Source organism: Balaenoptera acutorostrata, chromosome 14, assembly GCF_949987535.1.
Source record: "Balaenoptera acutorostrata chromosome 14, mBalAcu1.1, whole genome shotgun sequence".
Lineage (NCBI taxonomy): Eukaryota > Metazoa > Chordata > Mammalia > Artiodactyla > Balaenopteridae > Balaenoptera > Balaenoptera acutorostrata.
The window spans coordinates 35,971,182-35,987,188 of NC_080077.1; the positions used below are offsets into that span (position 1 = coordinate 35,971,182).

The 16,007-nt window shown below is 35.0% G+C and overlaps 1 protein-coding gene and 1 non-coding gene across 2 annotated transcripts in view; both read right to left on the reverse strand.

Moving 5' to 3' along the window:
* Positions 1–209: 209 nt before the first annotated feature.
* RSPO3 (R-spondin 3) overlaps positions 210–16,007 on the reverse strand; it is a 75,863-nt gene continuing 60,065 nt past the window's right edge. The window contains exon 5 of the mRNA XM_007190808.2: positions 210–1,311. Within this exon, the coding sequence (XP_007190870.1) occupies positions 1,118–1,311 (194 nt within the window). The 3' untranslated portion in view covers positions 210–1,117. The remainder of the gene's footprint in view (positions 1,312–16,007) is intronic.
* Positions 10,296–10,368, reverse strand: TRNAG-UCC (transfer RNA glycine (anticodon UCC)). The gene has a single exon. It is a non-coding gene; the product is annotated as a tRNA-Gly (tRNA).

Genomic DNA, 16,007 nt, shown 5'->3' on the forward strand with positions numbered 1-16,007 from the left:
AATCCTCTTCCCTAATTCAGGAGTCTCTAAGAGTACCAATTTTCTAATAAAACAAAATGAACAAAGCTTTAAAAACTATCAACAAATATATTTATTGTGGTGGCTTTCCCCCCATTAGATACACTTTGTTAGGAAGTAGTATCCCTTTTAGTTCCAGGTGGACCATTAAGCAGGTAATAAGATTGTTCCCCACCCCCACCCCCCCTCCGTTGAGAGAGAAAGAAAACACATGACTTTGCAAACATGTTATATTTTCCTTGCTCTAGTTTTCGTTTTCTATGAAATCAGAATTTTCTTCTAATAAGTATGATTTGTTTTTGGAAGTAACTTACAGGTACATGTTTACAGACTTACATAACCCAAGGGGTAGCAGAGGCTGAACCACACTATGCTGACATAGACTGGAGACCTGTTCCAGGTAATCACAACCCTTCACGGTTTTGGAAAGCCCAAAAGTCACCTCCAACTCTATGGTTTCTTCCACATTTTGCCAATCCCATACAGTATATTTAATTCTGTAAATATGTGCACTCTCATGCTTCTTGCAGAAGGACAAATGAGGGCAAGAGAACCAAGCTTAAAACAGTTGTTTCTGTGGTGATAATTCCTATGATTCCAAATGCCAGGCCCTAATATCTGAGCACTCTCTAGATTTCCTGCACAAAACAACACTGTCCTTTGAAAGATGTTTCTCTCCTCTGATCTCCTGTTTCTTTTGAAGGGATACCACATCTTTGAATTTGCAGAACTATCGTTTGCTTCTTTAAACAATAGCTCGAAAAAATACTTTTATAGGGAAAAGATGTTGCTTCTCCAGATGTCATCATTATGTTGTTACATCTTATAGCCTATTGATGATTATGTACAAAATTTCTTGTCTCTTAAAAATGCACAGAAGCACGTAAGATAACCATTCAAAAACATCCCTTCTTTGAACTTTCAGCTCTTTGTTGTTAACTATGCTTGTCTGAAGAATATAGCAACTATCTGGAATGTTGTTTAGACTGAGCAGTAACTGACACGTTGTCCATTTGTGGTCCTAATGGCTAGAGCACCTGTCCTGGGCATCTGGTGGAGATAGCAGCATCACGAGTTTACAACAATCTCATGGGACTCTCTAGTGTACAGTGCTGACTGATACCGATTTCTGTTGTTTATCTTGGACCTTTCGCTTCTTCTGCTGCTGTTTGTCTTTGTTTTCTCGTTGCTCTGGAGTTTCTCTGCTGGGCTCCAGACCTTTGTTATCAGGTATTGCATCCTTACTTTCTTCTTTATTAAGTTTTTTTCTTTTTCTCTCCCTTCCTTTTTTTCCTGAAATGAAAGCATACACCTTTAAAAAAAAACATTCAATCATGTTCTATTTGGTTATTATAAGTTTTTAAAAACTAGTTGAATTTCTCTTAGGTTGCATACCATGCCCACAGATACCAAATATCTACTATTTAAATCATTCATTCAACTAGTCTTTATTAAGGCTGTGCTATATTTCAAGCAATGTAAACATGAAACACATACAACATATAATGAAGCAATTAATATATGATAGTTCTGAATTCCAGAGGGTTCTATTGCTGTAAGTTTGATATGAATATTATTTTACATGATAGCTATTTATGGATATTTAATAGACATTTTTGAATAGATTTCTTGCTATCTAAGAAATTTATTAATGTCTATACGTTATCTGGCTCCTACATAAGGCACTATTTTGTTTTCAAAATTGTCCAAGTAGCAGTTACATACTTGCAATATGCTGATATATCTGTATGCCATCTACTAGAAGAGAATTAATTTGCATAACAAATATGCAAATAAAGGTTCATGAGGAATACCAGGATAATTATATTTTAATGCAAGTATTTATATGTTGAAAGTAATTTCCATCACAAATTCTCTACATGCAGGGGTAGCTGTGTCTATAACTTATCGATAACCCTATGGTATTAGCTACGAGGGCGGGGACTTTGTGTCTCTATCAACCAAATGAGTAGATATTTATTGGAATATAATGGATTCCATGGAGGACCTTGACCTTGAACGGGGTTTGAAGCACAGATTTATTCAGATTCACACTCTGAGGCATTTTAAAAAGTGGAATCAACACGACTTTAAAGGTTTTGATGCAGGAAAGCATATTGCAAGAAAGATTGGAGCCAGGGTGAAGAAATGGATTTTATTCTATTGGCCTTGGGGAACTGTTAACAGTTTTAGGAGAGAGTAATTTGATCCAAATGCATGAGTCTGGCACCAAATTAGATGAATCATTTTTTTAAATTTCAAATTAGTGAATTAACTAGATATTTTATTATCATGTTAACATTTTACATATACAACTTACAGTGTAAAATAATTTCAAGGGCATGGTTTTAGTAACCTCCATTCATACACATACCCAAGTGAAAAATTACTGATTCAAATCAATATAGTAAATGAAAACTAGGAACAAACTACTCCTTGGTGTGGGAGAAATTCTGATTGGGTGTATCCCTACACACTGAGCCATGTAAAATCTGAAATTAGTTTTGGTCTACAAAAAGTCACTTTGGACAAAAGTATTTTGGAGAAATTACTTGCATGACAGAACCAAAATATTTTCACGTCCTGAAATAGGCTGCAAATATTGAATTCAGTGGTTTGGCTTTCCTTTTCTTGAGCTCTGGTTATGGAATTCTAGGAACCAATATTAATACTGCATTCGTAAACTCGGCCAACACAGTCTCCTCGGATTTTATGCCACAGCTAGCTTTGCCTGAGACTATATTTACAAAACCTTCCAGTTACTTTATGAAAACTTGCCTTGTTGGGCTCAACATAACACACCTCCAAATTTTGGACTCTAAAAGGACAGTTAACAAAAATGAGAACTCAGACCATGTAAAATAAATATCAGTCAAATTATTTTGGATATGTAGAGATGAGCAAAAAATATTAGAGTTGACTGTATGTCTAGGGTTGACTAGTTGTATATTGATTCACCAATTCCATTATTCTTTTCACTTAAAAGAATATTGCTGGATTGATAAGATTTCTACAGAAGAAATTCAGGGTGTTTTTTTTTTTTTTTTAATGCTGGCTTTACACATTTGAAGAGCTGACATAAACTTAGTAACTAAATAGAGAAAACTGAAGAGTTAATTTACTTTCTTGAATATGTACCATAATTTAATTTTCACAAATCTGCATGAACTGAAAGAGAGCAATGCTGGTTTTCATGGTATATGCTTGATTTTCTGAAGGACGTGGCTGCAAAGGTTAGATTACATAATATTTCCATTCTGAAGAGCATTTTGGAGGTGTTCAAGTTCAGCTCTAAAAATATTGTCAGTGAAAATCATTCCAAAGTTCCATAAAAACTACTGACCCCAAACAAAATGTTATTTTTATGGAAATCATCCAAAAGTTTCAGTGTTTAACATTGTTCTCTTGATGATGGTCCAACATCTTACAGCTGTGATCCCAACCATAAAGTTTTGGATATGTAAAAAATATATTGCTTCTTTCTTGGTCAGAGATTGATTTATATGTTTTCTAGCTACATGTGACAACGTACTCAAACTTATAGTGCATTTCTGCTTATTAGCAAACTGATATGATTATTTCTTAATATGGGCAGAAACATTCTTGGAAGTAGCTTGAAACCCAGTATCATAGTTTTATTATCCAAGGAATAACTATTTAGTCTGGGCGGTGAGTGAAAGGGGAGGTTCTACTGAAGTAACAGGAAACTAGCACATTGTACATTGTTGTTGCCCAACAGAGGGCTATTGCACAATAGAAAAATGGGATTATTACTTTTTACAGGCCATGTGTTAGTGGTTGGAAATGCTAACTACCCTTTTGCGTAAGTAATATATTTTCCTCTTGTCCAAGAAATAGAAATGCAGAAGAGTGGCTCTAGTCCATTAAAAAATCACATGCAATTTGGGAAATTTGGTAAGGTTTTCATTAAAGAGGATTTCTTTTTCTATTCTGGTGACTTTTCATTAATGTGGTCAATAGTTATTTTTATACTTTTTTGGGTAATTATGCAAACTAAGCATTCCAGTTATCACAATCTTACATATATATGTTTGTGTTTTGTCATTCATTGATTATGTGTGTGCACGCACAGACGCGCACCAGAATTGTGTTGTAGAGTGTTCCAATGATTAAAAGAATGTTCATCTTCCCTCGATGTTCCACCCTCATGGGCGGACTTTGCATAGAAACCATCAAAAAGAAATTGCTATTAGCAATCAAGTACAATCTGAGCCTTTGCACAGAAATGTAATGTTTAAGAACACTGTCTTAAGATGTAGAGAACAAACGTATGGACACCAAGGGGGGAAAGCAGGGGGCAGGGGTGGTGGTGGTGGGATGAATTGGGAGATTGGGATTGACATATATACACTAATATGTATAAAATAGATAACTAATAAGAACCTGCTGTATAAGAAAAAATAAAATTAAATTAAAAAAAAAGAACACTGTCATTAGAGTCAAAAAAAACATGGTATTCAAATTCTAGGTCTGTCACCAGTTATTTGTGTGACTTTTGGCAAGTTGTTGATATCTCTCGGGATTAATTGTCTGATATTTACAATGTGGATAATCATTACTACTTGCTAAACTTTTTAAGGATTGCGTGAGATGCTTGTAAAGCACTTAGCATAGTGCATAGCACACATTAACCATGGGAGAAATGAAAGCGAATGTTATTAACTCATTACACAAACACAAATTAAACCTCTATCCCATGCCAAAGAGTGGGCTAAAACCTGGGGATACAAGTGAGATATAGAGACAGACACAATAAATATAGTCACACACTAATGCAAAAATAGAAGCATGCACAAGATCTACTGGTTGCAGAGCAAGAAAAGCATTGAACTCTGCCAATGGAGATCGAAAAAGACTCCCCAGATGGGGTGATGTTTGAGCTGAGCTTTAAAGAATTAGTGAGAGTTTGCCAGGCTGAAGAGGGAAAAAGGGCACGGTAGGCAGAGAACAATATGTCAATGGCATGAAGGCATGCAAGGACACGGTGAATCTGGGGAACTGAAGTAGACTTCCTTGGTTTGATCAGAGTTTATATATAGTATATTACCCAGAGAAGCTGGAACAATAGACAGGACTTGATTGCCATTGTGGGAGTTTGTCCTGAGGACCAGTGGTACTGAAAACTGGAGAAGGGCAAGTATCAGAATCTGAGAGCAAAGCAGAGTTTGGGTATTTCTGTGACCAGTTTAACATGTGACCTTATTTTCTATTTCAGAAATACTTCTATAAGTAATAAGAACCCATGAAGTGAGTACTGGTGATGACTGGTGTTTATTTTTGAGCCTTAACTTTTAAAAGAGTAGCTAAAGTCTATGTGAAGACCATATAGTCGCATATTATTTAAGATTTTGTTGCAAGTCAGTGTCACATAATTGAGTAGGTGATTGACATTTTTGAGATTCTGAAGTTATTTTCTATTAATACAATAGTATATAGCCATTTATGTAAACACCTCCTAGGGCCTTCTGCAGACCAGGTTTCCAAGCGCAGATGACTGAAAAATACAGATTCCTAGTGCCACTCCTGGAGATTACGATTCAGTAGTTTTCATGATGGGCCCAGGAACCTACAGTTAAAAACATGTTCACCCCCAGTTTATTCTTATGCACAGCTTCATTTAAGAACCATAGCTGTAGATCAACAGAAGATCCAATTTCCTTAAACATATACTCTCAAAAAGTTTATTTCATATCACATGGCTTATCATTTCTTTTCTTATATTTTTTCCCATGGATATCAAGTATGTTTTTTGACTTACTGTAGCTACTAATTTTTAAGTCAAGTTTTCTGATTAGGTACATTTGGAATAGACACCTAGATACAAAACAAAAATTAGTTGCAGATAGTCTTTTAAAAATATATCAAGGAAATATGAACTGAAAAGAATAAACATATTAAAAAGAACAAAGAGAGAAGGAAATGATCCTGAATTGTATCTCCTAAATTACATATATTTTAAGTTCCAAGTAAAAATAAAAACCACAGAAAATGCTCAATCACCCTTTTAAATATAATGCGGTTATAAATAAAAGAGTTGTTCTCCTTAGAATCACAAATATAATTTATTTATTGAGAATTATTCAAATTATGAATATCAGTTCACAGTTTTCCAGATGTTTAGAAATATCTGTGTCCAAGTCTTTATAAAAGCTGCTTCTTGGTGAATTTCTTGCAAGATACCACTAAGGGGAGCTATTGAGCTTAAGTAGCTCCACTTCCAAGACTTTCAAAAAGCTGAGAATGTATCCTACACTCTGAGGACTAAATATCACTGAATCTATGATTCAAACCAATTAAATAAATATCCCATCAAAAGTACAAAATTTATTGCTAGGTATTTTCTCTTTATTGGGTGTGGAAGGAAATTCAACTGGAAAGCCAAGGCTTTATACCTTCAAAAGAACATAAGTGGTGTGAAAATGGGGTTAATCTGATGATTTTTGGATCTAGAGTTGGACCTGAAATTTATGTATAGAGGATGAAAATTCCAACTTTTTTTCCTTTTTGTTAAGAGATCACTGAAGAAATTTCCCAAAGGAGGGGAAATTGCTACAGTATAACTTCTTCAGCAAATATGATTTATCGTGTAAATACATAATTTAAGGGTCTTTGAACTGTGGGCACAGGACAGGACAGCTTGACCCAGTGGTGAAGAACAGAGCTGAAAGTCAGCAAGGCCAAATTCCTTCTCAGCTATATTATTACCAAATAGAACTGACTTGAGAAATGCATTAAAACCTTTTGTTTTGTTTTTTTTTGTTTTTGTTTTCATAAAACAGAAACACTTATTTCTTTGCTATTATTTTAACTCAGGAATTTATTTCAAATACAGTGAAAATATGAAAGAATGGTAGATTAAAAAAAAAATAGGCAGACAATTTCTCCAAATGGAGATTTAAGCTACCTGATTTATCTACTCTGTACAGTTGATCCTTAAACAACACAGGTTTGAACTGTGAAGATCCACTTATACATGGATATTTTTCAACAGTAATATTACAGTACTATAGCTTCTGGTTGGTTAAATCCGCAGATGCAGAGGAACCATGGATATGGAGGGCAACAATAAATTATACTTGGATTAACCCTCTGAAGTTGTTTAAGGGTCAACCGTAGTATAATACATGAAGTAGTTCAATTGTATTTCCATTTAACTTCCAAGATGCTTCTGAGTAACTATTCGCAGAAAAATAATCTGATGTATCATTACATGCTCTGCTAAGTGCTGTAATCTGGGAAGTTACCTTGAGCCCATTTTTGCAAAGATATTAAGATTGAAATAACATTTTGCCACCAATTGAAAATGGTTAATGTAGGAGACGTTAATCTATTTGCGTCATTCTTTCGGGGATTCTGAAACAAGTCTGTCCTGAGTGAAAGGCACTGAGTGTAAATTTTCGGACGTGAAAGAAGATCAACCCAAACTTCTTGCCATGGCGCCCAGGGTGCTTGTCCTGTGACCTGGCCCCTGCTTATGTAGTCAGCAACCTTGAAGCCCTCATCCTTCTCTTCCTAGTCACCTCCGCACTTCACCTGCCACAGCCCACAGCGTTTACAGATCCCATATGTTTGATTCATTTCCCTAGAATGCATTCTCTAGTATCCCTTGCTCTAACTCAGACTTAAGTACTCACGTGTCACTCCTTCAGGGAAATCTTCCTCACCCTTCTAACTTTTTCTTAGGCTGGATTATTTATGTTTCTCCTCTCTTTGCTCCTTAAACTTCCTTAAACTCTGTTGCAATAATCAAGGAGAAGATGACTTGGGCTGTCTGTTTTTAAAAATAGTAAGAGCAATGACAGATAACTAAAAATTAATGAACACTTCCATGTGCCAGGCATACTTCTAAGAGCAAGCACTGTGTCTGTAAGCTCTATTATAACCTCCATGGGAAGATGAGGAAAACGAGGGCTCTTAACCACCGTGCTTCTCTGCCTCCACAATTGTGTCTCAGTAGAGCACAATGTGACACAACATCCTTGTATTCTTGTTTTATTTCACACTTAAACTACTGAATACAAAAAAACAAAAAAGAAAAGACAGTGTGTGGGTGTGGACTAACATGGGAAAACATAGAGGTTTTGTAAAAATTAGAACATACTTACTTGACCTCTTGAAACTTCAGTTTCCTGAGCTGCCAGCTGCTTCTCAGAACCTAAGAGCACTTTGCAGTAGATGTTTTGTGTCTTCACCATCCAGTTACCTCATGCTCTACCCTCTTCTGTTTTATTGCTACAAGTCTGTTCAGTTTTCATTATTTCCACTCGTCTCCCAATCATGTAGAGGTAGGATATTGTATACATATATATATCTTATCATTCATATCTAACTTAGAAACTTTATTTGACTTTTAAAACTACCACTATTACATTTTTGAAATTCTAATAAAATTATCAGAGATTTTTATATTTTGTTACATTTAATATCAGGAAAAGAGAAAGAAAAACTGTATGAATTTAAATTTCACAATCCCACTGAGGCTTGAAGGCAGTCTCATTATAAATAATTTCATTTTATGGCAGATATCATAAACATCAATAATAACTTTTCAGAATCTGTATTTCCCTAATATGCTTCAGCATAATGAACTTGCTTTTGCCAAATCAAATACTTTCCTTATGAATTGATTGTTGCCAATAGGCCTTTACAGATTTTTTCCCCTGTGTTGCTTAAATAGTTTCATTACTCACTGAAGATTCAGGATCTGAAATTTTGAATTCTGGCTCCACGTCCTAATAGAACTTTCCATGCGCCTTTCCCCCAAACGTAACTCCAGTCCATCTTCATGCTTCTGCTGCCCAGAATGTTACCCTGGACTTCTTGCACTCAAAAGGGACATTACCTAGAGTGCCAAGGGAACTGTGAAAGATACTGGCTACTGCATACTATGATGCCTTCTTGTTGTAAGTCGTCAGTATTAAAAGAACAGTTAAAAGTGCAAGGAGAAGAAAGAAACCCAAAATGTTTTACTGTTTGCAATATTTACAATTTACTCATTATAAAAGTAAAGGGTATCCTGTATTTTATTTTATAATATTTAAAAAATGTAACAGTGCATTACAATTTACATTACATAACTATTTTAAGCTTAGTATTCTTTTATGTGGGCTAATTTCTTTTGAATCAACTACCTTTTATTTGAAAGTTCATTTGAAATTAGTAAGTTCAGTGTTGTTTTTTTTTTTCAGTGCAAAATTTCTTAACTTGACTTTGAAATTCTACCCACCATATTAGGTTAGATTACAAAATTCTTGGAAACTAAATCACATACAATTTACATGTTGAAAATTTCCTGATCTAAGCATGTTTGCATAGCGTGTTTTGAAGTAGATCTTGGGTCTCATACAATTTCATCTATTGGATAGGCAAGTAAACTTATTCTGATTTTCATTTGCTGTCAAAGAATGTGTTGGTAAATTTCACCTATTAAATCAGTCAAATTTTGTTCATTACTTTTGCCATGAAATTCATGACTAGCTTGTGAAATGACTTTTACTGCTCTCTTTACAACAAATGACTCTGCGTATGATATTTTGATTGTTTCACATACTGTTTATGAATTTAAGAGGATATGTGTATATTGCTTATCTTCAGAAATTTAGACAGTGATATGGCTGGCACCGCTATTTCAAAAACCGTTGAAACCTGCCTAGTAGCATTGTCGAGTGTCCTCCCAAAATTTGCAGTAGAGACCAGTCTTCTCGAAGTATTAATGAGTATCTCGGAAATTAATTGATGTGTTTATCTTTGTTGTAACACTCATTCTCTACCTTGTCTCCCTCCTCACAGCCCACCCTCAACTCATGTTGACTGCTGCTATAGGCTACCATCTTATATATCAAGGTAGAGAATATGTATGGGTCTACGGAATGTTTACATCAAAATTTTTTTCATATTATCCTTTAAAAAATCTATTGCAGCAATTTAAATATAAAAAAAACCACCCAGTTTTTTTCTAGGAATAGCCTCTTTGAAAATTCCTATCATATGCATATTGCCAGACTTAAAGTATGTAAGATAGTTTATTATGGATAGGATTTCCTACAAAATTATTTTAAAAGCAGAATACACAATTGTCAGACCATCTTTTGAGTGATTCCTTTAAGAAGTATGGACAATGATTTCTTTAATACTTCATTATAATTAATGTTTAAAAAACATTTCATATTTTTGTGATAAATTATTTTTCCTAATTTTGTGTCAATTAAATTTTTTTTTTTTCCTTTGTTAGAGCTGCGCAGCATGTGGGATCTTAGTTCCCCGACCAGGGATCGAACCTGGGCTCCCTGCAGTGGAAGTGCAGAGTCTTAACCACTGGACCACCAGGGAAGTCCTCAATTTAAATTTTAAATGTAACAACTTTATTTAATATATCACTAGTCAACAATAAGTTGAAAGTACTGCCTGAAGTGTAGACTGCTTTGAAAATCTGAGTCTTAAAATGTTTTTTTTGGTGAATTTTTCTTGGTGAATTTTCATTTTCTTGCTCTAAATCTTTCTGAGTTGACAATCAGCCTACCTCAGCCCCACTAACACATGCTAAAGTAACACAATAAAGAACGCCTAAATTTGTTGACTTACCCAATACATTTACCTTAGAGAACCAAAAACCTCAGTTATATCAATATTTGATTCTGAAAATAAACAATTGACATTTTAAAACTGTTTTTCATCCTCACATATTCCTCTCATGAGAGAACACAATGGCGGTGTGTTTTCATGAAGAGCTTAGTCAGAATAACACTGGTATTTGAATTTTCCCATTTTTCTTCAGTTAGGTGTGTAGGTTCACAGTTCAGTCTTTCATACTTGAAATACAGGTTCTGGAATCTGTTTATGGTAAATATCCACCAAACGCCTTTTTTTTTTTTTTTTAAAGAGAATCGCTAAGCCAAGAGCACTGTCTTCATCTTTCATGAAATATAGCTTTCCAATTAACAGGAAAGTCCTTCATTTCAAAAGTCTGAACAGAATGCTACTTGAAAATTCATTCCAGCTGGTTAAATTGAAGAACTGAAAGAATTCCAAAGAAAGAATATTCTCTTGGCATTTATCATTTGACTTTCATTTGGATAAATTTCCATTTGCTCCAAGAACTTGTCTCAGAATTTTATTCTTCTGAGACAAAAAAAAAGAAGTGTTGATAGGCATGTTTGACTGTGCTGTACTTCCTCCCTTACCCAAATTGTGTACTCGATTGTATTGACAGGAGGAGATGGCCTCATACTTGCTGACACATTGGCAGTGACTGATTATACAAGAAATGTTGATATTATTCTAGTCACTTTTATCATTTTATGCACTAGTTGACTGTGCTGTCTAATTCTCATTCTACCAGATCCCACTCTTTCTTTCCTCTGAAGCTTTTTACTGCTTGATGGAGGAAAAATGTAACTCTAATCTGGAATTACATCACAGGGGGAAAAACAACTACCGAGTGTTTTATCTAGTGTGTGCTACTCCATATTTTTAGTAAAGATGTCACACTCTTTTATAGTTATAATTTAGTATTTTCAGCAATTTATTGATTACTTATGTAAAGCTAATTTTTTTTATGCAACTTCAGTACATTCGCAGATGTTTTCACTATTAATACTAGTTTCAGTAATACTAGTTTTAGTATTTTCTTTCTTTTTTTGTTACAGATTCTATCTCAAACTATTGACTTCTTAACTAGCTTAGAAAACATAGCGTACCCCATATAGCCTCTACTATATTAAAATTTGCAAGAAATAGATTTTCTTCATTAATGTAAATAAGATAATAAGGGGTGTATTTCACCTGTAGCAGATAACACAAGCTGTTTTAAGTACTTTTTTTCTCACTCTGTTCGTGTGAATATCTGTTCTTAATTAGAAATACTTTCCACATGCATTTCCATAAGCAACAAGGTAGCTCCTTGTAATTATTTCATCAGCAGTGGTTACATATACTTGAATGGAATACAAATGATTTAATTTCTTTAAAAGTTTTTGGCAGTTGAGCGTTCACTAATCTAGAAATATCGACCCTGTAATTGAGATTAGTAATATTTTACCATATCTCATTTTACAGTTTTTCACTGTGCTTCCTTTTTCATTGTATTGATGCATGTTAGGGTGGGGGAGGAGTTGGGAGAGTAGACACATGTGCAACAAATGTGTGTGTATGTTTGTGTATATATATAAATATATATGCACATATTTATTTATAGGTCCCTTCCCACCACAGATGGAAAAGTTCTATTTTTCTGGTGGATTTAAAAATATCAATTCAAAGACAGAAAGCCTGTTTTCCAATTTAATTTTCAGTAAGTCTGAAAGGAGATTTAGCCAATTACAAGAGTTCTTCAGAAACCCGAACCTTTAAAATTAAGAGACTCTGCTAGGTTATGTGATTTTTACCTTTTTCTTATCAAACATATTTTCCATATGTTAAATTAAATTTAACTTAAATTAAGTTGCACCCTTTCTTTTTTTCTTTGCAAACTTTCAAAATGTTGTGGGAAAAATAGAATGTGGTGCTCTAATAAGCATCTGATTAATGCAGAAGAATTTAAAGAATTATGTTCATTCTTCGGATACTCAAACTTTTACATGTGGACTTCCCCTCCTAACACTGACGTTATCATGAGAAGTCCAATTTCCCTCTTCTTTCTTTGCTACTAATTAGTTCATTTCCTTCCATTGTTTTGATTGGGTCCCTAAGTGTATATTTTATGTATTATCTACATATATTATCTACTGAATTTTGATCTATATTTCCAGGCCCTTTTGTAATATGTCATGATGATATTGAATTATGCTTCTACTTTTTGTAAAATAGGAAGAACAATGTAGTAATAACTGTAAATATGATGGACTTATTTTTGTAGAAACTCAACCTTAATTTTGTTTCCCTATAACAATATTTAGAAAGCAAATACAATTCACAGGATGGGTTATTTCAGGTGGGGTGGATAACGCTGGGGCTTCCAGCAGTGGGTTCCTGATTCATTTGCATAATTCTGTGCACAGAGAACCTGGAGGCATAGGAGACCTCCATACCTGGTACACAGGTAAGCATTGCTACCATTGCTCCAAAGAATGTGGCAGCTTTGCCTTTCTCTCTGGCACGAGCCTGTACACGGTAGTGATTCAATAAATATTGGTTGAAAAAATTAAATGAAAAGATGAATAATGCTCTTTTTTCTTGATTTAATGCTTGTCATTCTATTTGAGGGAGAGATGGGGAAGGACAGACATAGAGAGAGATGCTTTTGGTGTTATTATCACATACATATGCAAGCATGCTGTGATTACCCAGTATTCTGAACAACTTGTCTTAATGAATGACATTTATTATTATGGAGTCCTCTGCCAGTTAGCCACTTCCATACAATATTGGTTTCAAGTGACTACAATCCACTCCAGAGAGCTACATCATGGTTGCAGGGAAATAATTTTAACTTGTCATGCTCTAGAAGATCATCTTTGGGACCAAACCAATGATGAATAACTAGAGTATCCCTAAGGCTGTTTCAGGTAGAGAACTTAGAAGTCCAGGTTGCAAGAGAGAGGTTACAGAGGATCCTCCTCTCTTCTATTGTGAGAAGGAACTTAAATTCTAGAACAGTTTTAGGGATTTGAAGGCTCTAAGGTTTCCCTGAGGCTGGGAATGTGGACAAAGTCTCAGCCCAAAACTGGGAAAGAGTGGCCTAAGAAAATTTTTCTGAGACTGGAGAATAAGAGGTGGTCAGGGAGAGGGACAGAGTGGGGAAATGGAGGAGGAGAGGAAGGGACTTGGATGATGATGAAAAGTTGAAAGATGGCAAAATAGCTTTTTTCTTCCTTAAATTATCTTCTATAGCAGGCACAAATGATGCTTTATTTGGTGGAGTAGGGAATGTTGTCTTCTTTTAAAATAATGAAATACGACCCTGGCTCATCTTGGCCCAATCTTAGGGCTTTTGAAGTGGTACTGCACAGTCTCAGAAGCTTGATTTCCCCTTGGGTTTTGACTGACTGTGGCTTTTGTTGTAATCCATTGAATTTTGCATTCGGTGGAATTCCACTAAAATGAAGGGCCCTTGGGTAATATGATGAAACTGTCAGTTTAAGAGGGTGTAGCAAGGGCAGCAAATGGCACGTGTAATGCAATTAATGAGAGAAAGTCCTAGGAAAGACTTAAGCAAATGAGCTGAAAATGAAAGAAACTGTAACAGTTTCTGAAGGAATGAAATCTGTCTTACACCATCTCCACAAAAATGAATCCTTATTGTTTGAGTATTTAAGAATCAAATAAGATGCTCTTGGAAATAAAAAGGCCAAATGAAATAGAAAAAAAAATGTTTTAAAGGAATAAATAGCTTTTAATATCCCATGTTTTGGTTTTTTACCTTCTGAGCAAAGTGCACAATCTTCCTGTGTCCCTGAAGACCATGTGAAGGTAGAAAGGGGAATATACGTCCAATGATTGATATAAACCCTTCCCTTATCTCCAGGGAACTTTTAGGAAAAAGGGTAGTAGTCAGGAGGTGATTAAAAATGCTGAGGAGTAAAAATATTTAAGGATGGCAGGAGTAAGATTGGCAGATTTATCTCTCTGCTGTGCTGGGGGTTGAGGGGATGGGAAGAAGAATCCTTTCTTCTCTATTACACATTGGTCACCCTTAATCAAGTACATTTTTGGGCCCTGTAAACTCTATTGGTACTTTTTAGCTGCACAGGCCTTGAGGAGTGAAGCACAAAAGGCTGTCTCCTGGGCAGCCTTCCCTGAGTATGAACAGGTCTAGGTGTGGGGGATGAATCTGTCCTAACAGAAAACAATACACATGATTTCTAAAAATCAGCAAATATTTCAGACATCACTGAATGCTCTAATAGATGATTTTTGCTACTGCTCACAACACATAATAAGCAGTTGTATTCTTTATGTATGTTAATATATTTAACATTTTTGATTCATACATGGATTAATATATTAGCATATTTTGCTGTACTAGTTGTTAAATGTTTTGAAAATCGCTCCTTGCCTATATACATCCTTTAAGATACATTTCAAAGGCTACTTTCTCCATGAAGCCTTCCCAGTTATTCTCCAGCAGGTGAGTAGGGATGCAGTAAAGTATAGCTTCTATGACCTTGGACTTTGAAGTTAGAAAGATCTGAGTCTGATTCTCTGCCAAACCATTTAGTCATTTTCTATCCTTGGGGGATGTTGCTTAAACTCTCAAGACCTCGTTTAAAAAAATATGTGCTTAAAAATATGTGTGGCATTCAATTAAATGTCAAACATCTGAAATGGGTATCAGAAAATGTGTATTTTAGACTTGGCTATATTACTTAGCAGCAATGTGCCCTTAAGTGAAGCGCTTTCTGTGATTCAGTTGACTCATTTATAAACATGAACAGATAATTCCTATTCTTCTCACTACTTGGGATAGGTGTGAGGAACAAATGATATATAACTACTTAGAAAATTGAAAAAATAATAAAATTATAACCCCTAAAATAATGATGATGATGATGGTGGTGGTGGTCTCTATGAAAATACAAAACAGTTGAGTAAATCAAGTCACCTTTGAAAACCAAAGAGCCCTAATTTGACTAAAATAAAACCTCAGGGGCACTTAATTTTTTAAGACTTTTGGTGGAAGTACTTAACCCACTCAAGTCCATCTGCTTCAGTAAAATTTTAAAAATCTTACTCCTTATGTATCGCTCAAACATGTTATTGTCTCTTCATTCTCATTTAGCTCAAGCCTCTTACCATCTCCAGAGTGTAATGCTGCAAAACTAGGGACACTGCATTTTTTTGTTTCCAGATGTTTTCCACTTTGCTGTCAGGTTACCCCTTTATAGCACGGAGGGCTGCTCTGCTGTTCCTGTTGGTCTCTTGTTTTTTTTAATCTCCCCAGTGCCTGTATTCCCAAAGTTGGGAATACATGGCTTAGAAGGCCCTTCAGAATCTGACTCCAGTCTATTTTATAGAGTGTTATTTTTTACCCT